This window comes from Cololabis saira, chromosome 24, assembly GCF_033807715.1.
Source record: "Cololabis saira isolate AMF1-May2022 chromosome 24, fColSai1.1, whole genome shotgun sequence".
NCBI classification, from domain to species: Eukaryota; Metazoa; Chordata; class Actinopteri; order Beloniformes; family Belonidae; genus Cololabis; species Cololabis saira.
Window position 1 is genome coordinate 4,980,759 of NC_084610.1, and position 27,317 is coordinate 5,008,075.

Sequence of the window (27,317 nt, forward strand, 5' to 3'; positions counted from 1 at the left end):
TGTGTCTCAATTTTCTTTTTATTAGCCTTCAAAACTTGCTGCAATCTGGTAACTGCAATAGGGAGGAAAAAAATGCTCAAGGTGGCAAATCACCACCATGAAGCAAAACTGGCAACCTGGGGGAAGTCGACTGCAAAAGTTCTGTGCTGATACAAAAAGACTCGAGGCGAAGCCTTTTTTAATTCTCTTTATTTATGTTGTCGTCGTCCTGTAGGAGCGTTTGTCACCAGTACATCTCAAACATGGGAAAAGTGTGCACACACATCTACATTGTCTTTTAAATACACTTACACAGGCAAGAAACGGGGGCTGGAGGAGAGGAAGCACAGAAAAAACACTGGAGGAGTAGCAGACGGGGCTTTCACAAAGGTTCTGCAGAGATTATGCTAGAAGAGTTTTGCTTTCATCCTTCCTAACAGAAGAGTTTTGCTTTCATCCTTCCTAACAGGAAACGCTTGTGGGGAACGCCCACTCTATCGCGCTCTCGCCACTCTTTCAACTGGAATGTTTTTGTATAAAGCTTCATACTTTACAGTTACATCCTCACAAACTTAGGGCCTTTTACTCGTTCAAATACACCGTACAACGAAGGCTTTGCAAAAATGAAAATAAAAAATAAAAATTAGGAGACGTCGCGGGATCCGATACTTGCGCTAATAAAGAGCTTCGGAAAGCTGCGGATAAATCTACGTTATTTCGTCACGTATTTGCCATGCCAGCATTATAGCATTGCGTAGCCTTGTAAAATTACAGCGCTAGTTAAGTCGAACAGAAAACAGACAGCCGTTCATTTGCTGTGAAGATTAAAATAGAAAATAAAAAAAAAATCTATTGGAAAGCTAGCCGTTTCGCGCTTACACAACAGCAATGGTTGTCCACATTTAAATGCTAACGGGCCAGAACAGCCACAGGGAAACGTACAAAACCGTAACACTACAGTGACATTTATATATAAAAAGAAAACAAGAGAACAAACACAATTCAAGAACATTACAAATCCAATATTTGAAACAAAGAGGATTTTATGTTCAAAATGACACATTTTTTCGCAATCACGCCCGTTTCCTCAGCCATTCTTTAGCAGGTCAGTTACACGAAGTCTCTCGCACACTTTAAGACAAGCATTAATTTTCTCGGAGCAAACCGGTACCGTAGAACTCCCGCACGGACGCAATTCAGTGTGTCCCCATTCAAGTGGAGTGCGCTGATGCCTTTTCACGCACAAGACACGAAAATCATCGTACAATCGTTAAAAACCGCCTTCTTAGACAAGCTTTAAGCCTTTTTTCTTTTTTTGTTTTTCCTTAACAAAGCAGAAAAGTCCTTATTTCAGTGAATGAAGGAAAAAAAACAAGAATAAGAGGGTTTCCCTTTTTTGAAGAGTGAAGATTTTTGTGCACAATTCAGTTTTTAAAATTGGACTGGAAGGGCTGGCTGAAGGAAGTCAGCCGATGTCAACCGTAGAACCTGCAGGGGGTGGAGGTCGGGGGTCACGTTGGGGGACGGGGTCACGTTGCCGTGGAGGACCATGGGGACACAAGATGGTTTTGAGAGAGTGACAGCGAAGGGAAGGGGGTTACGGTGCATTTCCCCGGGCGCTCATAAGCCCTGCTTGGCCAGCGCGGCCGTGACGTCCTGCGCCAGCGTGGACAGCTGGGGCGACTCCATCATGTTGATGCTGCCGGCCGAGGACTGGCGGGGGGAGGTGCCGCCCATCTCCACCCCAGGGGAGTGGGTCACCACGATCTCCGCGCCGTGGTCCACGCGAGCTTTAGCGCCCTCGCGGAAGCTCAGCTTGTGGCTCTCGATCTGGAGAGCGGGGAGAAGACGGTTAGAGAAGCTCTCAGAGGAATTAAACAACCCTTAGATGTTCCTGGGAATCTCCTCACCATGATGTTCCCCCCTCCGGGCATGTGGCAGGTGTTATCCAGGGAGCCCACCTTGGCTTGAGCTTTGTCTTTGAAATCCAGCTTCACATTCTCAATGCGCACGTGTCCTCCTCCTGGGGAAGATGGAAAAGAAACGTGTGAAACCCATGGCAGCAGTCGCCTGCAGGCCAGGACGTCTCCTAGGTAACGAGTCCCAGACCCAACGCTGCAGAGCACGGACAGGACGGCTCAAAGCTGCACCAAACACACTGATGCAAGATTCAACATAAAATAAACCTGTTCTACACCAGGCTTTTGCAACAAGGAAACTTAACTTTACACATAAACACTCAATATAATCATCTTATTTTCATCAAAGTACAAGTAGAAACTACTGCAGTCACAGTAACTGGCAGACGTGGACAGAAACAGTAAAATAATCTGATTTCCAGTCCATCTTTTAATCTTTTTTGTAAGAACATACAGGACTGTCTCAGAAAATTAGAATATTGTGATAAAGTTCTTTATTTTCTGTAATGCAATTAAAAAACTAAAATGTCATACATTCTGGATTCATTACAAATCAACTGAAATATTGCAAGCTTATTATTATTTAATATTGCTGATTACGGTTTACAGTTTAAGATTAAGATTCCCAGAATATTCAAATTTTTTAAGATAGGATATTTGAGTTTTCTTAAGCTGTAAGCCATGATCAGCAATATTAAAATAATAAAAGGCTTGCAATATTTCAGTTGATTTGTAATGAATCCAGAATGTGTGACATCTTTGCATTACAGAAAATAAAGGACTTTGTCACAATATTCAAATTTTCTGAGACAGTCCTGTACAAAAACAGTGTAAGTGCAAAAAAAACATTCCTAAATCTAGTCAAAATGGTAAAAAGTAAAAACTTTGGGTAAAAAACATCATCTTGACACAAATTCTTAAAACTGGCAAAATAGTCTGAAATAGTTTCCTAATTTTCTTGAACAAGGTTTTTTTTTTAATTATGAATTAGTTTTACAGTGTAAATCTGAAAATAGTGCCAGCAGCGCAGAAATCTGAGTCCAACCTGGTCCAAGCCAGGTGAAGCACGTGTCACCTTTTTATCCATAATCGTTAATACATGTTTTAAGTATCCTTAAGCATGTTTGCATCACGCAGAACAGCAGCGATTAAGTAAAAAAAACAACAAAAACCAAGCCAAATGTTAATATTAATAGGCTGCAGGCGTGCAGCCTGCGACAGACGGCCAAGAGAGCGAGATCTGACCCAATGTTTACGGATCAGTAAGCCCCGCCCACACATTTCACACTTCACACTGTAAAAACAGCTTTAAGAAACGTTTGTGGGGCTGCACAGTACCTGGTCTGTGGTGGATGTTGGACATGGAGCCACACTTGGCGGTGATGTGGCTTAGGTCAATCTTCTTGCTCTGGATTTGAACCTGCGGGCGGAAAATTAGGCTTCATTTTTGGGAAGAGGAAGAGAAAACCAAAACTCAACAAATAATGATATGCGTGGGAAGAATCTTGGAAAGACGTGAGCTACAAGGTCTAAGAGGTGAAACGTTGGAGGGGATGGAAGAATGAAGACAACGACAGAGCAGTGAGATGTCAGCATGATCCTGTGGGTTCAAAAACTTCAACGCTGCTAAACTCTCACAACCCTGCATGCTGGAAAGGGATGTCAATGTCAAAAACTCAAGTCCACTATGAAAAGACTTGCGTGTTGTGCCTCAAAAATCACATATGTGCTTCTGAGACACAACACGCCAATGATCCACACAGAACAAAACTCTACAGGTCACAGACACGCCCACATGTAGACGGAAGTTGGAGGAAAGAGGTTTTTGAAATGAACTTTTTTTCTGCGACGTCACTCACGTGTCCACCGCTGGCCGTGTAGTGGACTTTGTCCAGGGAGCCACATTTGGACTGAACGTGGCTAAAGTCCAGCTTAACACTTGGAATCATGACCTGGGGAAGACAAGGTGGACTTTTTTTTTTCCTTTCTCTCTTTTTGTTGTGATACTGAAAAAAACAGCTTCTTATAGTCTCTGCTTGTAGCACCCTATAATGTAATAACGCCTGAAAATGTAATAAAATTTGCACTTAACTCAATCGAAAATGTAATGAAACCCAATAATGTAATAACTTCACCAATAATGTAATAAAATATCCTGACTGATATTGTAATAATATTTTTACAGATAATGTAATACCTTATTACGTTTTTGGGAATTTATTACATTTTCAGGTGGGTCTTTTTTTTTTCTTCCAAAACTGATAATGTAATACTTGACAAATAATGTAAATATGTTCATTTTCAGTCCAGAGTTCTACATTTTGTGTTTTAAGTATCTAAGAATGTTATATACGCTGGATTTGAAACACCAGAATGACTATTGGGTTAAATTGCAGACTTTGAGTACCGTGCAATAAATTCCCAATAATGTAATAAGGTATTACATTATTGGTAAAAATGTTATTACAATATCAGTCAGGATATTTTATTACATTATTGGTTAAGTTATTACATTATTGGGTTTTATTACATTTTCGATTGAGTTAAGTGCAAATTTTATTACATTTTCAGGCGTTATTGCATTTTCAGGAAATTATTACATTATAGGGTGCTACACTGCTTTTCCCCAAAAATGCTCCGGTGAAAACTGCAGGACATTAATCTTATATAAAAACACATGGACCAGCTGAAAATGCCTTGCTGAGGTAAAGAGACGGTCCAGCAAGCCTTGTGGTACCGTTTTGTCCCACTAGAGCTGATATAAACCAGAGATCGTCTCATACTTCATGAGAAATTACCCTTTTTCACTTAACTTGTCCCAAAAAAAGATCATTTAGTTACTGTTGAGCGGCTGCGCTGAAAGTGTTTTTTTCGTGGGGACAATTTACTCTCAGTTTGATGTGACGCATGCAAGAGGCGGTGAAAAAACGTGAACGTTCAGGTGGTGGTGTGCCGCATGACTATTCTGTTCTAAAAAATGTGCCGTGCTTCAAAAGAGGTTGAAATAAATTCAGTCCAAGGAGCGACATCTGCGTTTCCTCCTTGAAAAGAACCAGGAAGTGCAGTTCCTTGAAAGACCTTTAGAGTCTGAATCCCCCTCCTCTCCATCGTTGACTGGCACAGATAGAAAAAACATGTTTTGGTCTCCATAGCTAGATTTTGCATTTATGACAACTGTAGGAGGGTGAATTTTTATGCACTTCATCAGGTAAAATTATGTGAAACAATAAATGTACCGTATTTTCCGCACTAAAAGGCACACCGCACTATAAGGCGCACCTTCAATGAATGACGTATTTTAAAACTTTTTTCCATATATAAGGCGCACCGTATTATAAGGCGCACTAAATACATGGTAAAATACCGTACTATAGTGGCTGGGGTTGGGTTACGTATCTACCTGATGGAGCTGCGCTACAGGAAATGCTACAAAATCCTACAGCAAATGCAAAAAAAAAAAAAAACAAGAAGAAAAGTACCGTATGTCAAATTTTATTAACAAAATAAAAACCAGCTTTGCTCCGTCTCGTCAAAGTCTCCATTATGCGAGTCAGCGTCGCTGCTGTTGTCTTGAACGTCTGTAACGATTCCTGACGTTTTTAGCACCGTTACTTCGGCGACACCAACTACATTACCCACAATCCCCCTGACTACAGTAACAGAAATTACCGTAATGCTCATGTATAAGGCGCACTGCAGTATAAGGCGCACTGCTGGTTTTTGAGAAAATTAAAGGCTTTTAGGTGCACCTTATAGTGATGAAAATACGGTATGTGTAATTTTAGGGCGGGGTCTTTTGCTGGCTTTCATCACGTTTGCTACTTAGTATTGGCTAAATATCATTATTCCAGCTACTTAGCGCCTAGTATTTTTGGTGAACATGACATCTAAGCTGGAAATAAAGAACACAGAGCGTAATTATTTTTTTATTTTAAATGTCGTGTTTATTGTTGCGCTGCTAAATGTAACATCATAGCACTGTGACTGGTTTAGGTTTGGCCTGTGATAAGTAGCAGCAGCTTTGACACGTCACGCTCAGCCAAAGACCACGAGTGCCCCGAACCAGAGCATCGCCTCTGCAAGTTGGACACGGTGCAAAACAATAACTCATGTCGACTAGTCAAAGCAACCAAAATGCTTTCAGAATTACCAAGAACAGCTTGGATCAACACAATTCATGTCCCTGTGCACTTCACTGTACCTTAGGTCCCCATTTGGTGTTACATAGCATTTGAAATCAGGGTTCAGTCAAAGATTGAAGGAAATATCTTCAGCTTCCTTAATTTTATTACTTTAAATAGTAATAAAATCCCTAGTGCAACATCCTGAGTGCTAGAAAAGAAAACATTTGCACAAGTGAGAGGTTCGTCTTCTCCACAACGTAAAATAAATGAGTGATAGTTGGTTTTAAAAGGAAAACCTCTTACTTAAGTGAACAAAGCAGATGGACAGGCAAACATGGACACATAAAAAGCAGCGTGACAGACGGCTCAAGCTGAAAAGCGAAAGAAGAAAAATAGAGAGAAGATAGAGCGGTACATACATTGCCTCCTCTGGCCGCGTGCTTCAGATTATCCTTGGAGCCGCACTTTGACTGAACATGACTGAAGTCCAGCTTCTCGTGTGAAATATGAACCTAAAATTAAATTAAATTGTGAAGCAAAACAAAAACACTATATGTGCCTTATTTATGTAGCTAGCAATGAGCTATGAATTTGTTGAGTTAAAAAAAATAAAAAGTTTTAGACTAAAGTTGTGACTGTTCAACAAAAACATGGGGTGCTTCGGTCCTATTTACAAATGTGTTTGTATCATTTAAAAAAAAATGTACCACATCTGAAGGAGCAAAGTGAGCAGAAACGGCAGGAGACACGAGGTTCAGGAAAAACTCGGGGGAGCACGGGGGAGCGTTGAGAGCTAAGCCGACCTTTGACATCGATTTTATCAAATATGAATAATTATACATAAAAAGTTAGGGCGAAACATATAATATATACAACTTTTATGTACCGTAAACAGATTAAGTTACATTTGCAGAGACACTATGTAATTACTAATACTAATACTTCTCAAATTACTTTATTTAATGTTTGATCTAATTAATTATGATTGTACTTTTAATGTGATCTAATGTTAAATTTTATTATTTGATTTAAAAAAAATTTTTTTCATTAACTTTGTTATTTTAATTCAATGTGTCTATTTTATTTAATTTTTAATGTAATATATTTTATTTTAGTTTTCTATTTTAAGATATCTATTTAATGTACTGTTTGATTTCAGCAATTTAATTGTATTTTCTATGTTTTAATTCAATGTAGTTTTTTATTCTTTTTATTCAATTTAGTTTTTTATTCATTTGCAAAGACACTATGTAATTACTAATACTAATACATTTCAAATTACTTTTTTATATTTTATCTAATTAATTATGATTGTACTTTTAATGTGATCTAATGTTAAATTTTATTATTTGATTTTAAAAATTAGTTTTTTCATTAACTTTATGTTATTTTAATTCAATGTGTCTATTTTATTTAATTTTTAAGGTAATATTATATTTCATTTTAGTTTTCTATTTTAAGATATCTTATTTTCTATTCTAAGTTTATTTTAATATTTTTATTTTTTTAATGTACTGTTTGATTTCAGCAATTTAATTGTATTTTCTATTTTTTAATTCAATTTAGTTTTTTATTCTAATGTATTCTTAACTTTTTTTTCAATCTGTTTTCTTAACTTTGACATCATTTTTCTGTTTTAATTTATTTTTACTTCAACAAAATAACCGCCAGGCAACTAAAAGAAAAACACTAAATGAGTGAAACAACACTTGTCAGCTAAATCTCACATGCAAAATGCCAATAAAGAAACTATCACCAAATCTCCATGGCAACAGCCTCCTTTTGTGGCCCAAAGTGCCACCTTGTAAATTAAAACTAACACATAACGTCATCAAAAATGCCATAAAAAAACAATTTCATCATGAAATATTTCTTATTCTTTTCAGACTTTAAACATCACTGCTTCGTGTGACACTAGACGTTTTATATGATGTTATTTAAAGCCTTTTTTATTAAAGACTGACCTCCAGCTCTCACTTCTAAAAAACATATGTGTCACATTTATCTCTAAAAAGCAAAGAGAAGCTCTCCATGAGTGACTATTCTCAGTAAATGGAGGGAAAATCCCTAATTTGCACCGCTCCCTGATCCAATAAGACTGGGATATTTTTAGCAGGCTGGCTGCTTTAAATCTGGAGGTCCAGCTAATTCTCCTTCAGTGAGGGGGAACATTTAGGAAGAGTGACAGGAAGGAGAGGGAAGACAGAGGCCGGATCAGGATGATGAGGATCATCCACAGTGACAGAGATGAAGTGGACACATGGCGACAGCGGAGCAGAGGGTTAGAGACGGCGGCGAGGAAGACCAGACGCATGAGGAGAGGTATTTTCATTTTCTACAGCTGGGAGTTAAGCTGCAAGGGAGGAAGGCAAGAACATTACAGACGACACTCTTCCTGTCTTGTGGGTCTCTTCATCAGGATGAAGAAGGACAGAAAATGGATGAAGGGGGAAGATTTCACACAAACCTACAATCAGATGTTTATCGACACAATAGTGCGCTTTACTGCCCACAAGAGGCGGAAATGAGAATTGTTTCTCAGGACTTCATGAAGGAGATTGTCAGCTAAAATAAAAAGATAATATTGACCCCTTTAAATATCAGCCAAAACTTTAAAAACACTCACCAATAATAGGAATAACATACAAAATTAAAGCTGCAAGCAGCGATGAACGGGCCCTCGCACCCTTGTGCACGTTCAGGCTGCAGTGGAAGCTTGTATGACTTGCATGTAGATTCTTCAGGCCTGGACATTTAGCGGATGAAACCACCCACGACTCTCTATGTCAAACCATTCAAAAGTTATGGCAGAAAGTAGGAACTATCAGATATCGACCATCAGATGAAGGGGGGCGCGCTTTTGGGCGTCTAGCGTCGCCACGGTAACACTTTTGAAAGAGAAAAGTAATGCGCATCGTCGCAGGATGGAGACGCACATTTTGATGTATAACACACCTGGGTGCACGTTACGGTTCGGGCCGTATTAACTGCCAAAGAAATGCGCCAAAATTACAAGATTAATTAAAAATGGCTGACTTCCAGCCCTGACAAATTTTTGGCAAGTTTACTTCGACACCATGTCCAAGGTATTTTCAAAAACTATTGACGCTTCACCACACATTGGCATTTTTGGTCTTCCTGAGGAATACACCCGATATTCTACTAAGATCTTTACTTTTTGTCTATCCTTATGTTTATATGCCCAGTTGATTATTTCATACAGACTATGTCTATTTTATTATATAGTTTATCTAGTCTTGTTTTGTATTATCGTTATTTGTTCTTAAAAAATATGTAAATTTAAATTCTCTGATGCATACAACCACGTTCATTGCTGTCACCAATGTGCCCTGGTGTATGTAAGTGCCTTTGTTACGTTTGCATCAATAAAAAATATGAAACAGAAAAATGGCTGACTTCCTGTTGGGTTACGGCCATGGCGCCAAGAGACTTTTCCTTAAGTTGCGACATGATACAGGTGTCTACCGATTTTCGTTCATGTACGTCAAACCGTATTGTGGGGCTGGAGGCACAAAGTTTTCTAGGGGGCGCTGTTGAGCCATTTTGCCACGCCCATTAATGCAAACCATTAGATATAACATTTTTCGCCAGGCCTGGGTTGATGCAAAATTTGGTGACTTTTGGGGCACGTTTATGGGGAAAAAAGGCCCTCATTTCGTCGGAGAAAGAAAGAAAGAAAGAAAGAAAGAAAGAAAGAAAGAAAGAAAGAAAGAAAGAAAGAAAGAAAGAAAGAAAGAAAGAAAGAAAGAAAGAAAGAAAGAAAGAAAGAAAGAAAGAAAGAAAGAAAGAAAGAAAGAAAGAAAGAAAGAAAGAAAGAAAGAAAGAAAGAAAGAAAGAAAGAAAGAAAGAAAGAAAGAAAGAAAGAAAGAATGAATTCCTACAGATGGGCCATAATTAGGGCCTTCGCACTGTAAGTGCTTGGGCCCTAATTATTATTATTATTAGTCCCAAAAGACTGCATCATTTATAAAACCTCAGTTTACAGAAATGGAAGTCAAAGCTCAGGTGGGAAATTCCTCTTAAAGTCTTAAAGACAGATATCACCGTGGAAATAAGATAAGAAATCAATCTGGAACTCAGACAGAAGATAGCGGATGCTCTTCTGAACGGGGGAGGTTCCATCATAGAGGACTTTGTTTGGGTGAATGTGATTATGAAGACGTTTAAGGTCAACGCTGGGTCTTCAAAAGAAAGAAAGGCCTAAAACTTGCACGTAAAATCTTTTTGATGGTCATTAAAAATCAAGGTCATGGAGTCCTGGACCTCAATTACTTAGAGAACGGTACAAAAACTACTTAGACCCCACAAGTGACAGATGGTGCATTAGTTAGAAAATACCATAAGAGACTGTCGTCACACTATTGATCATTAAGTGTCAGTGACTGTTGGAACCACCAAAGTCCAACAGGACCTGAATTATCCTTTACAAAGACATGACCACCTCCACTAATGGATGAGGAGGTCAATATAAAATCTGGCAGGTGGTTTTAAAGTCATGGCTGATTATATTAAACTTCTATAAATGAGAAAGGACTTCCTAAAGCATCAAAGTTATTCTGCCACCACGTTCTCCCAGCACGGTCCTGATACCTGTCCGCCTTTAGGCTGGTGTTTCAGGTTGGAGGTGGACCCGATCTTGGACTTTACATTCTTCAGGTCGGGCAGGGGCTGGTTCAGGACCTTCAGCTGCCTCTGCACGGAGGAAGGCGACTTGGGCGGGGTTCGGATCACGGCCACCTTCTTCTCCTGGAGGACGCTGAAGGACTTGGGCGTGTGGCTGCCGGGCGTGCGGGAGCCCGGGGTGCGGCAGGAGTAGCTGGGCGGGGTGCCGGGCGTGACGGCCGAGGAGCCCGGGGTGGAGGCGCCGCTGCGCACCGACCGGGACCGGGCCGTGTCTGTGCCTTGAGAGGAGACCAGATAACATTCAGATGTTAAACTGTTTCAGGAGGTGGAAGCAGAAGAAAAGAAGACCTTTCCTCGGAGAGACAGAGATGTGAGAAATGGATGGAGATGGAGTTTAACCGCTGCACAGAAATATCCCAAAACAAACATCCCAGATCAAACAAAAGTGTTTGACAAGGAACAGGAGAGCACACAGGCAGCTGAACTCATGTAATTGGTTGCGGCTTGTTGCTTGGTTACTCAGAGACGGTGGGATTCCTCTTATGCAGCGATAATTAAAACGGAGAAGACTACTTTCTAAACTACCGGAACCTGCAGAGAGCGTTTTTAATAATGTGGATTCAGGATGAATGAATGAGTGTTACAGCTAGGGTTGCCAACCCTCCCTTGAAAAACGGAATCGTCCCGTATGTATAAACTAAAGTACACGTCCCGTATTGAGCTGAAAAGAGACGCACTTTGTCCCCTATTACTGTGAGAGTCAAAAAATAGTCATAAAATGCCAATGGAAAATGGCATTGAGCTGTTGAGTTCATAAGTAAAACAGAAAAAAAAAAAACAATAAAAATAAGTTGTAACTTCAGCCTACAGTCATGGCCTTTCAGGCACAAATATGTTTACAAGTTTTCTACAGACTTTCTGTTTGCCCTTTTTGTATTGCACTAAAAATAAGCACTATTACAGAATGGATGTTCTGCTTTCTTTCTATTGTTTTATATAAATGTATACAATTTTAAGTTAAGTAGGACAGGTTTCTGTTTAAGAAAGATACTTATTTTATTCAGTTCATTTTGTTAATTTTTATTAAAGTGAATTGCTGGATAATAATGTGTTTTCTACGGTGGCCGAGACCCGCCATTGCGGAAAATTAAAGAAATGCTGCAAATAAAAAGAAACGCCGCTGCAAATAAAAAGAAACGCCGGTGCAAATAAAAAACGCTGAAAATAAAAACAAACGCTGCTGCAAATAAAAGAAACGTTGCAAATATAAAGAAATGCCGCTGCAAATAAAAAAAAAAAACGACGCAAATAAAAAAGACACAACGGAAGTGAATTACCAGGGACTATTTTTGCTGATGCACCGGTGTTTTTTACGTGAGAGGAGAAGAAGACGACGAAAAGGACGTAAGTGAAAAGGAAGAAATAAGAAGAGCGAGGAATAAGAAGAACAACAAATGAGAAAATAAGTGAAAAGGTTAGTGTTCAACGTTGCTACGTGTAATTTTTAATGTGCAACACCGGTGCATCGGCAAAAATAGTCCCCGGTAATTCACTTCCGTTGTGGCTTTTTTATTTGCGTCGTTTTCTTATTTTATTTGCAGCGTTTCTTTTATTTGCAGCGGCGTTTCTTTTTGTTTGCAGCGTTTATTTTATTTGCAGCGGCGTTTGTTTCTGTTTGCAGCGTTACTTTTATTTTCAGCAATGGCGGGTCTCGGCCACCGTAGTTTTCCATGTGTTCATGGCATTCAAAAATATGCACCTAATTCAATTCAGGTTCGAGTCAAATAGTTAAAAAATCGTTTCACTCACAAAAAAAGGAGCTAAAAAAATTCACCATGCCAGGAAAGGTGAGGGCAATCGGGTCGGCCGGCCCTGCAGATGAGGTGTCCCTTATTTATTTTTCAGGGAGTTGGCAACCCTAGTTACAGCACTAGCTGTTCAGAAGTCACACGTTGATGAGGGGAGCGAGCGATGGGTTTAATAGGAGCTACCAGGGGCTCTACCTGCCATACTAGCGGCTCTTCCAGACCTGCCGTCCCCTCTGGAGTCTGTACGGAACGCTTTAAGGAGGAAAAAGAACAAGGACATTGAAGGGAAATAGGGAGCAAAAAAAAAGAAATAAAAAAAGCAAGGTAGGAGGGTGGAGGAGTTAAATTCTGGTAAACTGTTGAAGGAGAATGTGAGAAAGCCGGGTGTGGTCTTACAGGTCGGCCTGGAGGGGGTGCTGTTGTCTTCCTGCTCGGCCGCAGGGATGTGGCGAGTCAGAGACTTGGCCGGCCTGGGGAGGGAGGATCTCTTCTCCGGGCTGCGGTAAGACCTCTCCTGGAGCAACAAACAGTACTCGAGTTGTAAAAAAAAAAAAAAAATCAGGGGGGGATGGGGGATTTTATCATATGGGGACAGATAATTTGTGCCGATTACAAATAATATATTACAAATAATAGCACTGACCAAAACAGCTGCAGAAATACTGCAGGAATGACATAGCAGCAGTTAAATGCAGCCTTCTGTAAGCTTTAAATATCCACTGGGCTTACATCAAATACATCAAAACACAACAATAAAAAACACTTTTCTGAACTTATCAATATGACTCTGTCCTTCACAGGATAAGTAAAATGGATCACTGCAAAAACTCACAATCTTAACAAGAATATTTGTTTTATTTCTAGTTAAAATGTCTCATTTTAGTAAAAAAAAAATCTCATTACACTTAAAACAAGACTCATCACTGGAAAAAACAACAATTTTCACCTGTTTCATGTAGATTTTCACTTGAAATACAGGACTGTCTCAGAAAATTAGAATATTGTGATTTTCTGTAATGCAATTACAAAAACAAAAATGTCATACATTCTGGATTCATTACAAATCAACTGAAATATTTCAAGCCTTTTATTATTTTAATATTGCTGATCATGGCTTACAGCTTAAGAAAACTCAAATATCCTATCTAAAAAAATTAGAATATTCTTAATCGTAAGCTGTAAGCCATAATCAGCAATATTAAAATAATAAAAGGCTTGCAATATTTCAGTTGATTTGTAATGAATCCAGAATGTATGACTTTTTTTTTTTTTTTTTTTTTTTTTTTAAATTGCATTACAGAAAATAAAGAACTTTATCACAATATTCTAATTTTCTGAGACAGTCCTGTAAGTAGAAAAATCTGCCAGTGGAACAAGTTTTTTTTTGCTTGTAATAAAAAGATAAATCTTGTCCCACTGGCAGATTTCTACTTATTTCAAGTGAAAATTTACTTGAAACAGGTGAAAATTGTCAAATAAGTTATTTTTCTGGTGTTATTTTTCTGGTGATGACTCTAAATGTTGAAATAGCAGTAAAACCACATTCATTGATGAAATGACATAAGGGATGGAAAGGGGGGATGTCAGTTTTACAGGGGGGATGATTTGGAACGTTTTTATTTCAGGGGGGATGCCATCCCCCCTCATCCCCCCTCAACTCCAGTACTGCCGCTACGGCTCTGTCCCTCCCACTTTACCTTCCCTGCCCATTTGCAAGGCAGCGGGGGCGGGCGGGAGCATGCGGAGGAGGGCCGGGCCGGCCACAGCTCCGCCTCCACCAGGGGGCTCCGTTTAAGGCTGCAGGCAGAGCCGGGCCGGGGGCCGTGGTGGTGGGACCCCCCGCTGCGCTGCACCGCCTTCTTTAACAGAATGCCCATCGTGGGGCTCTGGGTGGAAGGAAGGCATGCAGGAAAGATGGAAGACGTGCAGAAGTGATGAACAGATGGAGAGATAAGACACGAGGAGAGATGGAGTGAAAATAGTTCACGACGAGGATATGTAGCTTCATGCAGGTTTTACACATTAGGACATGTTTTTAAAACCTTTTTGTTCTTGAAAAGTCTTTCAAATGTGGTAAATCCAACCTTGAATGATTGACATCACATGACATATTACATGATGTCAATATTTATTAAACAAACCTCATCTTATTTAAGCAGCCACCACATGCCGCTAATGAAACGTTTTGTCAGTTTGTTGGTGTGTTCACATAATGCCAAGAAGAAAAGGCAAAGATCTTACAAAGGCCACTTTTGCTGCCCTTGTGTGACGAGTAATGAGGCCATTTCCCAACAATTCCACTGTGAGAAAGGTTATTCATTAGTGGAAAATAAATTAATTAATGAATTAATTAATTATTAAATTTGTCCTAAGATAAGACTGCAATGCTCAGAAACTGCAAAAAAGTTCAGTTATATCTACATAATTAGAAACCACCAAACAAAAGTATGTTTGGAAGTGGGGTACATGGCGGCTTTGCAAACCCCCAGAAATCTGGACCAATGACTGCGACAAATGAGGCCACAGTGGAGTAAGTTTGGCCTGAAACCACAACACCATATTTGATGAAAAACAAATACAGCATCTGAGCACAAACGCCTCACAGCAGCTGTCAAGCACGGTGGTGGAGGGGTGATGATTTGGGCTTGCCGTGTGTCCACAAGGACCTGGGCAGCCTCTCGTCTCTGTACGACCCATAAACTTCTCTAGATGATAAAACAAAGTTCCCAAAAGCCACAATTTAGTCAATCGGGATAGAGAACAATGGTCCCAAATACACTATGAAATCTGAACGGCTGGAAAAGAAAAGAAAAAGGTCCAGACCTGGTGGGAGCCTGAAAGAGCTGTACTGCACACCCTGATGAACTGAAGCATCACTGGGAAGGAAAATAGACTGAAAGCAATTCATTCTATTTATTGCTGCAAAAGGTGCTTCTAAAAGGTTGTGTACTTAGTTTAACACACACAGCTTCTGCATTTTAGATTCATTTTTGTTGAATTTATACATGTCACAGTGTAATGTCATGATTATGTCATGTGATGTTTTTCATATGATGTTAAATTCACATCATTTTAGGAGCAGGAAATGTATTTCTGATTAGAAAAAAAACCCATAGAGACAATCTGAGGAGTAAATACGAAGACAAATAAAGGAAAAGAAACACAAATGGAGGGAAGGTATAACAAGGACGCTTGTAACGAAGTGAAAATGTTGGGCTTTTGTCACAGGAAAGCACAATGACTGCTTTTTTATTTAAATACTGTTAAGAAATAGAAATAATTGCCCGCTGTTTGCTGTCTATACTCACAGGCTTTCTTTGTCGAGACTGACAAGGAAACGGGGCGTGCATGCAAGACAGTGGTGATTAAAGGACAGAGACAGAAAGAAAACAGGTGCAGACATGCAGAAATAAGGAAGGCGGAGTTGTCTTTTCATACAAGACAATAGAAACATGTGATTTGAGATCCATGTACGCATGCTTGGGAGTTGCCCCGTCGTGTTTACAGCTAGAGCTGATGTTTACGTCTTTCAAATCGGCAGAAAAGTGTGACATAAATACATAAAGTAATCAAAGTTTACAACTAAATGGATTTCCATTTAGTTAAAAATCTATTGTTCATTTAAAGAAAGGGGACAGTACTACTGCGTATAGTTGTTCATTAACAATAGTTGGGGAATACAGTTGGGCTATATTCAAGTAAAGGTAATAAAATAAACTTTGATTATGGACTCTGAGATGCACTTTCATTTTGGGATATGCATACTGTATACAAAAGTTAGTACCTCTCTTTAAATCCTTTACTTATTTTGTGCAAAAAACCAACAACATAGAGATTCTAGGCTGTTCTTGGGGTTTCGTCGTATAAGGCTTCAGAAGAATAACAACATATATTTGTGACAGAGAGGCTCTGCAGAGCAACGGAGAAGCAAAATAAAAAATAAACAGTTCCTTTACATCGATTCTACAACTACCACATTTTAAGAGAATTTGAACTCCAATGTTGTATAGGGAGAAAGAGTATCCATAAATGGAAAGGATTTTGGACATTTACCAAATTTTAACATCAATTTAGGTCCCAGCTCACGAAAATCCAAGGTCAGACTCTGACAAACACAAAAAAAACCTTCAACTCATCTGAAATGGTGTGTCAGAACCTTAAGGGAGCTGTGAATTTATGAATCCCCGAAGATCTCAATGAACCGAACCAGAAAAATAAATCAAGATTCCCCATAACGACGCAAGAGACTGATGAAATCCTATGTAACAACTTGAAGTTGTTGCAGCTCAAAGTGGACCTTCAAGCCACTGAATCATAATGAAGCTTATGTTACTACCCACGATGATCTTTTTAAAGTTACGTTTTAACACAGAAAAATATGGGACTGAAAGAGAGGGCACACACTTGTGTACAAGCCTGTTGTTCCAAAATAATGTTTTGAAGTCATTTAAAATGCAAAATACTGCAGCATGTTGTGTTGTACTTACAGTGGGTCTCTCCCTGGACTGGGCCACGCTGAGGGGCTGGTGGTGCTCCACACCTGAGAGGAAAACACACCTATGCTCACAGGGAACCAGCAGGGGGCGACGTTTACACGGGTTACACACAAACACACCCACGTCTACCAAACAGGCAGCCCTGCAGTTAAAAGCTGAAGGGGTAAACGGGGTTTCCTTGTGTTCGACAGCAGAGGTCCTCGCATCACATCTCAGTCACTCCCATTTCACATTCAAAGCTCTTTCGCGCCAAGGCAGAGAACACATAGCCTTAAAATGCACCTACTCCCAGCAATGATGTGCAACATACATAACACTTCAAGAAAAACAAAGAAATCAGAGTCAATGTCTTCGCATAGTTTATGCAAGGAACAATAAAATAGCGTGACATAGCAGAAAGAAAGACGAAGCCAAGCAGGAGGGAGAACTCCACTTTTGACAAATGAGAAAGAAAATACAGAAGTTAATAAAAGAAAATCATGACTTCCAATATGTCTCAGCAGCACATGATGTTTGCCAGCTACACTGCACTTGCTTGACTCCTCAATGATGCCATCAATAGAGAGAGAGAGGAAAAGAAGGAAAATCTTAAAAACTAATTTTCTTTTTTCACTGAAATGTTCAGTATTAAGACGTAGCAATATTAGGTTCAATGTTTGTTCCCAAACTCTCTCTATCCACGGCATTGGCACCTGGTGACAAGGTGTTCACCTGTGGCCTTGTGTCTAGCAGGACCGTGAAGCACGGCGGGCCTAGGATGTCTGGCCGCCACTTTGGCTCCACTTTTTCGAGATGGAGAGCGAGTTAGGAGGGCTGATACCTTATTGTGGTCAGCCCTCCGTACGCCTACTAGTAGAAAGGAGAGATACCGTATTATTATACCAATATGCACACCCTGGTTAAACACAAACATTACATCTTGTTTTTTCAAAAATAGTTGTATTAAGTCTGTCTAAAAAGAATTATTGCTGAAAACATTGATTGCAAACGAGGGTAAAAACACTTCGGTAACAGAAAAAGGAAAACCTTTTCTCTTCTTGACTTCCTCTCTTGGTGGATGATGGATGGGTGTTTTGCGGGACGCTTTGTAATCAGTGGTGGCGGGACGTCCCCTCCCCCTGCCAGGGACCCGTTTAGACGGTCTGTCCACCACCACGAGTATACTGGTAGAAGTCTGGGTCTGAGGTAGCGCTTCGATTTGCTCAGTCATGATACTTTTGTCATCATCTGCAGCGGAGAGTGATCAAAAGAGGACTAACACTTCACACTCCTTACTCCCGACATTTACTAGAGACAACAACTGCAACAATTATAGAACAAGTAATATATACAAGGTCTGGGTACCTTGGGAGTCCATCCAGCCACTGTCTGTTTCAAGAACGGACACGTCCATGGTCGTCTCATCGTTAGCCGTCTGGCTGTCGTCAATATTTTTCTTCTTCTCGTCCTCTTCTTCCATCAAAGCCTTATTTTTCTTCTCTTCCATCTCATCTGAACCAGCTTGCTCCACTTCCTCTTCCCTTATTTGATCTTTCTTTATCCATACATCCCCCTCTTTATCCTTGTCCAACTTTTCTATCTCCTGGTCCTCTTCTTTTTTGCCCTCTTCCATGTGCGTCTGCTTTGGGAGGTCGTGGTCAGAACACGGAGACAAGTGGGAACTGTCTGTTGCAGGCTCGTCGCTGTTTTGGGCGCTATGACTCCATTCTTCGGCTCCAGACTTGGGATCGTCCTCCAGCATCTGATCCCCTACCATAAGCCTAACCTGCTCTTTTTCTTGGCATTGTCTCGCGGGACTCCCCTCTTGCTGTGTCTTGTGGCTGATGGGCTCAGTGTCTTCCATTATCTCTTGAGGCTCTTCTGCAATCTCAATGTCATCGTCTTCCTCTACCTCTTCGTCCACTTGTGCTTGGGGTATGATAATGATTGGAGAGGATATTTGGGGCTTTGGTGGACTTTTTGCTTGAACCACTTCTTGTAACTGGATATGAACCTTTTTCTCATCTAAGGGCTTTTCAGTGCTCAAACCAGGAGGAGCTTGTGAGGACTTTTGCTTTTCTTCTAATTTTGACAGTTTGCCATGTGCACCTTGAATCTTATCCTTTTCTTCTGTACACTCCTGTACAGGGTGAGAGGATGGCAAGGGTTTTTCTGTCTTGTTCTTTCCCGTTTGGTCAGCTTTTCCATCAGAATCTTCTAAATTGGGCTCAGGTTTAGAGATATCTTTGTCTAATTCAGTTTTTTCTGGTGAGTCATCTGTCTTTGCACCTTCTCCAGTGACTTGGATTTCTAAGGGTGTGTCAGGTGGAGACTTGGGGGTGGGTGGAGTCATGGTAGCTTTGTTGCCATTCTCTGGAGGAATGAATGTAAAGGAAATGTCTGGTGGGATAGGAGAAGCTTCTCTAGAGGGGTCTTTTTCAACATCCACCTCTGGGATTGGTTGGATCTTTATATCTCCAGGCAGGCCAGTCTCCAGACGAAATTCAGTCAGTCGGTCCTTTGGGGTAGTCATCGGGATTCTTAGGCGGTCTGGCTTTACTCCACTTGGCACAGCTTTTTCAAGGCTCTTTACAGGTGAATCTTTCTTATCCAATGTTGTTTTTTGAGAGATCACTGGGGTAATTTCTTTAGGAGCTTGTACTGGTTTTGGGGCACTTGCAACTTCCTCTTCCACTTCTGGCTCCACTGAAGGAAAACATTGGTGCGGAGAATCCCCGGAACTGGGCACATCAGCAGGGGATGGCATGGGTGCCGAATACTCACTAAACACACAGTAACCAACTTCTTCCAGCTGGCGTTCCCCCGTGACAACGGTTGAGGTCTGATCTGCCAAGGACAGCTTGGCCAGAGAGCTCCCCACCAACGCTGATACATTGGCAGGCACAGACTTCCGTCTCATGTAGTCGAGCTCCCTTCTCTCTAGTGATGGGCGAGGCAGGGGTCCAGCCAGGTCCAACATCTCAGAGATACTTTCTGATCGTTGGAAATGACATGCGTCCTTTTCAGAGCTTGCTTCTGGCATTCTGGGGATGTCTTCTGGTGTTGCGGTCGATGGTGGGGTAATGGACACCGGTGGGGTAATGGAGACCGGTGGTGTAATCTTGGGTGTCTGGGGCTCCACGGATGAGGTTGAAGGAGAAACCGCTGATTCATCGACGCTTCCACTGATGGGCAACAAACTTTCTGAGGAGGTTTTTGGCTCGTCTCCTATCACTGCCTGTCCCCCAGGAGATCCTACAATAATCTTTATGGAGGGACTCTCTTGTTCCACTGTCATTTTACCAGGTGATGTCGTCAGTCTTGTCTCCTCTTCTTTTGTTTGCACAACAGTTTCAGCTTCTCCTCTTAAATCCATGCCTGCTGTTGTGCTGAGTTCATAGTAGCTTTGTGGAAGCCCCTCTTGTTTGCTTCTTGAGGATGTCTCAAAGTATGTTTTTGATCCTGCAGTCATGTCCGGTGTGGGTTTCAACTGTGTGCCTGCATCTGGACCTGGTTTCCCTGCCTCTTGCTTTTGGTCAGCTTCTGTAATGCTACTGTCTTGATCTTTAATATCAATTACCTCCTCTGGCTTTGTTTCCGCCTTACTTTCATTGATAGTGGCTTCTGATTCACTTGTTGAGGTAATTCCCACTTTGCTGTCTGCCTGAAGATGCGAGAGATCTTCTGTCTGTGAAGGTTGTTTCAATTCTTCTGCTTTATCCTCCATAACCAAGTGGCTTTCAGTGGCTTCTTCTACTGGGTCTTCTCTATCTTCCTTAGCCTTTTTAATTGAAGCATCAGAGGAATCTTCCTCTTTCGGAGTGCTAAAGGGTGGCTCATCCGAAGCAGGGTCTCCACCTTCAGGTTTTGCTCTCTCAGCATCCACCTGTTTCTCCTGCATCGATGTCACGTGATGCTCACCTTCTTTTCCCGCAGAATCACAAGCTGCTTTGCTGATACTCTCCTCTGAGCTGGGTTGGGCTGCGAGTTGAAGGATACTTTACAACTTTTGGGGTCATGTTTGCTCAAAAGCTCAAAGCTGTTCTTGCAGCATCCACATAAGCTAGCCCAAACAGTCAAGCTGAGGCCTTCTGCACATAGACAGCTCTCCATCAAGCAAAACACACAGCCCAGTCTATTTTGTGGCCGGCCACGACAGCACAGGGGTAGGGGCGGGGTCACAGCATCTAAGCGTACAGTACTGGAATGAAGGAATGAGTTGCATGATGTTAAATGACAAGAAATAATAGTACACTGGTACTGAATTCCTATTGCAATACACAAGATTGACAAAAATGGTCAACCCAATGATACAGATAGAAGTTTGTTTTGCGTAACACAACAATTGGAATAGTGTTGATATGAATTTAAATATAACTTGATTAAAAATGGGATATACAATTTATCAAGAGGTGGAATCTTTAATCCTATGATGATACATGTCCAAATGGGGTGAATTTTAATGCCCAGTGTTCTATGCAACAATAGGAAAACATAACTATCCTTTGCCTTGAGATGAGAATGAAAATGAAAACAGTGAAACTTAAAGCAGGGATACACAGACTTAAAATACATCCAGGACTCATTTGTGAAGCACCCAAACAGGTGGGTGTTCTCAGAAGCAGCTTCTTCAAGCACATTATTCCAGCAAAACCCGCACAGAAATGTACACACGACTAAGTCTTACAACGCTTACGTCTACAATGACAATCTAGACATCAGACATACTTGCATTTGCAATGTAGCTGGCAATACAAAAGTGCAGAAATGATCAACTATAATGTGGTTGATTAGGTGCTCTTACAAAGCAAATGGTTATGCATGAAGAACAAAAAAGAAATCAAACTCAAAATGTTATGTCACATCATTTGGCGCAAGTTCAAATACTGAAGCAGAAGCTGAAGGAAGTCAGAGCAACGAAGCAGCATGAAGTTCGGCAGCGGAGCCTGAACTGCATCGCAGTTAGCTTTTGAAACCATCACAGAAGACATGAGGTTCATGCATATTAGGTGCTAGACGTACGCTCGCTCACTCAATCACATTCTCAAAGACAAAATTGTACACGGCTAATACATACAGACAGGGCCCCCACTCAAACTGTGTTGAAATCCACACACACCTTTTTGTGACGGACTGTGTTCACTTTGATGACTTCCTCCATTGACGGCCTCAGGTGTCTGGACTTGCTGGAAGCCCAAAGCCTGGGGCTCTGCTAAGTAATGTGTCTGTTCTAAGAGCGTGTGTCCTGGCTGCTCATGTGCCACTTCCTCCTGGTAACTCCTGGGCTCCTCTGGAGCCGCCTCCTTATCCTGCGGTTGACTGTCAACCTCTACTTTATCCTCTTGGAGCAGGGAAGGGAGACACACAGATGAGACATGGACAACAACAGAACTGGGTTGGAAATGGGTTGACGAGACATTTTTCAGCTTTGATGGAGATGTATGGGATACAATCAAAACATCCTGCAGTTGAATCTTGATGGGCCAAGTGCACTGCCGGCTAGCATGTTATATGGTTATATGTAGGGTTACCACCTTTAAGAAATAGAAATAAGGGACACCCAGATTTCAGCAGCGCAGGCGCCAAAAAAGGGGCATCCGCAAAACTTCTAAAATGCATAGAAATGTATTTATTTTATATGAAAAAACAAAACGCTTAGATTTAAAGTTTAAAGTGCTTTAATAGCATTGAACTTGCATGACTGTACAGACAGCCAACCATTTACCAACTGAAATAGGCTCCTATGCTATGTTTTTTTAGATTTTTTTATTTGGGGTTTTCATAAAATGGGAGACATGATCACCAAAATTATAACAAATAAGGCTTGAAATATCTCATTTCGCATGTAGTCGGAAATAATATATTTGTTTCACCTTAAGTTGAATTTACTACGAATGTTTTGCAATATATTCAAATTTTCCGACCTTCACCTGTATATTATGACATAAATAAATAAGAACATAATATGTGTCTGTATTGGTTCAATATGGAACGCAAATTTTAATTCCCAATTACGTAACAATTACGTATTTCAAGGGACTGGTGGCAACCCTAGCTATACGGTGCAACCTGATGGACAACTACAACATCAGGTTCCTTTAGTGCAGACCGAGCAGCACAAAGAATCTTAATTCCTTATGGACGTGAACTAATGCTGATGCATGATTTTTTCTTAGATTAGATTCTTGTGCAAACCTGTGATGCTAATTAACATTACATTCATTCAGATTCAAACTAGTTCCAGATGTAGCTTCAGTAGCAACATCTGAAAAGAGGTCTGCTGGAACTGCAGCAGTTTTCTGTTGCTAGCCTAGCCCCGACCCAGCTAGATAGCTGTCTGTTGGACCATAAGTGTGACCCGGACCCTTTCAGATTGGTCTTGAATGGTGTGGGGAAGAAGCTACGGGCTTGAGTACTAGTTGGAGTGCTAAACTAGTGTCCAGATTAGCCAGGATGGGCTGCCAGGCGTCGGGAATCACCCCCAACAGAAGGCCAATCAACTACCGCCTTTAGTAGCCTTCTTTCCCAAACCTTGCGAGGCCAATCAAGAGCACAACAAGCCACTCAACAATAAAAATAAATAACACCCTTAGTGATGCATATATTTGTCTTTAGTTTTCATAACTTTGAGGTACATACATAGTCATCCTTTGTACAGTTTCATATTAGAAATAAATGATTGATTTTTTTAAACTCTCCTGGTGTGGTACAAAAAAATCCACCCCTCTCAGAGTCATGGATGTCAAATAAAACGATTGAGACAAAATCGGTTCTTTGAACCGGTCTGAAATATATCTGTTTTTCTGCTCTAAAGTTGGACATTTTAACAATGATGTGAAAGGAGACCGACTCCCTTTTGGAGCCAGTCACTATTCAGTGGAGGAACTGCAACGAATCTTAGTCCCACATGAGACTCAATGCGGAAGTAAGATGGTTGGTGCTTGGGTTAAACTAAAGCTCGGCTAGGGCAGTGCAGTTGGCTCTTTAAATAAATCAAAGGATGTTTGATCACATTCATCTAAAAAAAAACAAAAAACAAAAAAAAAACAATATGCATAAAGATATATATACTGAGTCTATATATAATCTGCACATTTACAATCAGATACAAATCTGTTTTCTTCAGAAAACTTGTAAAACTTGCATCAAAATGCATTATGTACATTGGAGACACTACATGTAAGTTGCTGCTAACCATGTAGCCACTACCTGCCTTGTACTTTCCCTGCTGTGGACAGTTAAACTCCACCATCCTGGACTGCAGTGGTGATATAAGTGACTGCACGGCAAATTAAACTGTTGCCCAAAGCGTAGACTCCAGGATGAAGTTTCATGCAGCCACCTGGCGTGACTGCAGGTGCACAAGCGGGGGAGGGGCGCTTGTTGGTTAGCAGAGACTGGCCTACCAAAGTGAAACTATGGCCGTGTCTTTTAAAAAGTGACTTTGGTGATTGTGAAGCGCATGCAAATGAATGAGTCTACGACAGTAGCATTCTCTGTGAGCGAAGAGAGTTGAAAGTCATTCTGTGATTTAACTCTGGAGAAAATCAATACACAGAATGAAGAAAGGAACAATAGAAGAAGTGCTGAAAGGGCAAAGGAGACTAATGGAGTAAAAGGGCCCCAGTGGCAGGTTATCTACTGTTGCCTGAAGGAGCATTAGTGTTATACAGTCCTCATACTCACTTGTGATTCCATTATATGCTACAACACTAAAATAATTAGAGAAGTGAACCAAAATGTGAGCAGGACAGGGTGGTGTGGCACATGCTACAGGCTCTTACAAGCGAGATAGTGATCAGTGAAAGCAAAGAGAGGAAAAAATTAAGTATAAAAAGGGACCAGGAGTAAGAGGCTCGAGAACAGACTCCTACGATAAGTGAGCTGGGTGTGTGGTTTTCGAGACATTTGCGCCACTTTCACCACCAATCAAATCATGGACGGTCTGGAGTGGTTTTAATGTGTATGTACCTTGTGCCACGGGCCCAATCTGCTCAGCGGATGGAGAAGGGGGAGGGGAGGGAGGCAAATTGGCTGAGTCATCCACTGTGAAGGGAGAGAGAAAGAGAAAGACACACCAGGAAGACGAGACACAGATGGGAGAAGGGAATGAAAAAATGTACAACTCCGCTGTCTTCATCTCTGAGTGGAGACTCCCTCTAAATTTATCTGCAGAGCATTTGTTCCTTTATGGTTTGAGTACGTGGTCCTGGCGAGTAATGTCAACAATTAAACCAGTACAGATGTACAGTATCAGATAGAAAATTGCCCTCATCCTTAAAAATACAGTCATTACTACTGTTTTTCTGCCATTGTTAGCAGCAGGTAGTTCAGTTTTCATTGACATGTGAAGCAGTTTGATCTGTTCAAGCGCCTAAAGGGGATTGATTGTCCTTGCTGGGCATCATGGAGCCAGTGACGAGCGGTCGCAGTTGTAGCAGTGATGCGTGCTGGCAGTCCGATCGATGCCGCCAACACTGCCCTGCACGCAAATGCCTTATGCACGCATGAGCACAAAATGCGCCTACCTGTCGTTCCTGGGTGTGCAGCTGCCGCACCGTGGTACCCGTTCTCCCTGTAGGCAGAGCTGTAGGCGGAGTAGCCGTTCTCGCCGTTCTCCTGGCCGTTTGAGGTCCAGTGCTCATCTGGCTGCCTGCCGTCTGCCATGCCTGCCTGCTGGGACGCCGGGGAGGGGACGGCTCACCTGCAGGAATCAGAGAGAATGAGACAAGGTCATGTTGGAAAGTCTGTGCTGAAGTTCACAAATCAGCCACCAGAGGGCGTTCCATGCTGCAGGATTTCCTCCAGCAGCTTTGCCCTTTGTCTGAGCATCCACATGACTGAAATCTCCATCCTACCGGCCCTGATTTGCAGTTTTATTTCCTCACTTTTGAAGGCCAAAGTTGTTAATGGACACTAAGTATAATATTTGGATACACACACATTAAATTCCCAAATATGTATTAGCCTGCTAAAAAAGAAAATCAAAGCCACACCTTCATTTCTCTTTTGAATCTTAGCAGCCCTTGTTGTTACCTTGGCAACAAGCACGGTGCTTATGGGGAGGTCTTAGAGAGGGATTCAATATGATAAAAGATAAAATCTCTCCCTGAAAATGCAAAAGTACTTGGTCAAAAAAGTGCAGGACATGACAGACAGTGGCAGTCATAAGCTTCTGGTACCAGCAATACACAAAACAGGCTGCTATTGATTAATTACAACAGTAAAAAAAACGCTTGTTCTATTCAATTTAACAACACTAAAAGTATATAAATGTTAATCAAGCATGCACCCTCATAAAAGCAGCATTTTCCCCTTTCAGAGGCGGCACATAATGTTGCTTTTTAAACAAGATTGGCAGGGGGCCCCTTCAGCGCCTGGCAGCTTAGCGGCGCAGCATCATTAACATCACACAGCTGCAGCTAATTTCACCCAAAGATCGTCTCTCTCTCCCTCTCTCTCTCAGCAGGAACACAAACAAGTCTGTTTCCTAAAATGTCAAACTATTCCGGCTCTCGTTCTTCAACGCGTTCCTGCCTCCTCCTCCTTTGTCCTGCAGCGCTGCGTGGTAACAGGCCGCAGGGATCTGGCTGGTGTCTGCTGCATAGAGAGGATCAGAGGAGGGAAAAGAGAAAAGGGATGAGGAGGAGAAGGAGGAGGAGGAGGAGGAGGAGGAGGAGCAGGGAGGAGGAGAAGGAGGAGAAGGAAGACCTACTGACACTCAAAGATACTGGGCCAAACTGTCAGACAGAAAATCTGAGCCCAGGGCTCTGGGCTCAGTCACAGGCCAGTCTGGTCCCAGCTGTTGCCAAGGAAGGAAAAGGAAGAAAAGCGGCGTGCTGACAGGCAGGCTGCGCCGATGCTAGTTTTGGATTTGACCTGCTTTCGGCTGCTGTTTTGGCAATATCACGTCAAGTTTCACACACTGCCCTCACGCAGAGCCGCTGTGTTTTGATTTTACTGCAGAAAAACAGACCCAGAACACCTCACTGTCACTCTTCCAAAAGCATAAACTATTAACCTTGAGGAACCAGTGGTTTGTTGTGCCGTTTGATTACAGTTGGAAAGTTAACAGGCCTCTTTTCTGCTTTTACTTTGCAAAATTCTCTGCAAAAATATGCCTTATACTTTTCCATCCTAGTTCATTATTGAATGTATATACTTGTAGTGCTAATGTACTGGGAATGGCAACAATATCCCGTCCTGGCCAGCAATCGCACATCTCCATTGGATACATACAACCAAGCAGAGAAACGGAACATGTAACCTAGGCAGAATGAAAGTATATCCAAAATAACTAACAGTAAAAAAAGTATGAACTGGGGAATGATGTCAGTTTTTTGAAAAAAAATAAAAATAATAATAATT

At 41.3% G+C, this 27,317-nt stretch overlaps 1 protein-coding gene across 13 annotated transcripts in view; it reads right to left on the reverse strand.

Moving 5' to 3' along the window:
- Positions 1 to 172: 172 nt before the first annotated feature.
- LOC133424852 (microtubule-associated protein tau-like) overlaps positions 173 to 27,317 on the reverse strand; it is a 92,325-nt gene continuing 65,180 nt past the window's right edge. For 3 of the 13 annotated variants that reach the window (XM_061715387.1, XM_061715389.1, XM_061715388.1), the window contains exons 4-17: positions 25,478 to 25,653; positions 24,921 to 24,995; positions 22,069 to 22,290; positions 16,962 to 17,014; positions 15,783 to 15,800; positions 14,172 to 14,360; positions 12,871 to 12,988; positions 12,670 to 12,726; positions 10,634 to 10,944; positions 6,442 to 6,534; positions 3,758 to 3,850; positions 3,237 to 3,318; positions 1,890 to 2,002; positions 173 to 1,809 (exon numbers count right to left, since the gene is read on the reverse strand). In XM_061715387.1, coding sequence (XP_061571371.1) covers positions 1,600 to 1,809; positions 1,890 to 2,002; positions 3,237 to 3,318; positions 3,758 to 3,850; positions 6,442 to 6,534; positions 10,634 to 10,944; positions 12,670 to 12,726; positions 12,871 to 12,988; positions 14,172 to 14,360; positions 15,783 to 15,800; positions 16,962 to 17,014; positions 22,069 to 22,290; positions 24,921 to 24,995; positions 25,478 to 25,616 — 1,773 coding nt within the window. In that variant the 5' untranslated portion in view covers positions 25,617 to 25,653 and the 3' untranslated portion in view covers positions 173 to 1,599. The remainder of the gene's footprint in view (positions 1,810 to 1,889; positions 2,003 to 3,236; positions 3,319 to 3,757; positions 3,851 to 6,441; positions 6,535 to 10,633; positions 10,945 to 12,669; positions 12,727 to 12,870; positions 12,989 to 14,171; positions 14,361 to 15,782; positions 15,801 to 16,961; positions 17,015 to 22,068; positions 22,291 to 24,920; positions 24,996 to 25,477; positions 25,654 to 27,317) is intronic. The other 10 variants (XM_061715396.1, XM_061715390.1, XM_061715391.1 and 7 more) reach the window with 10 other exon arrangements.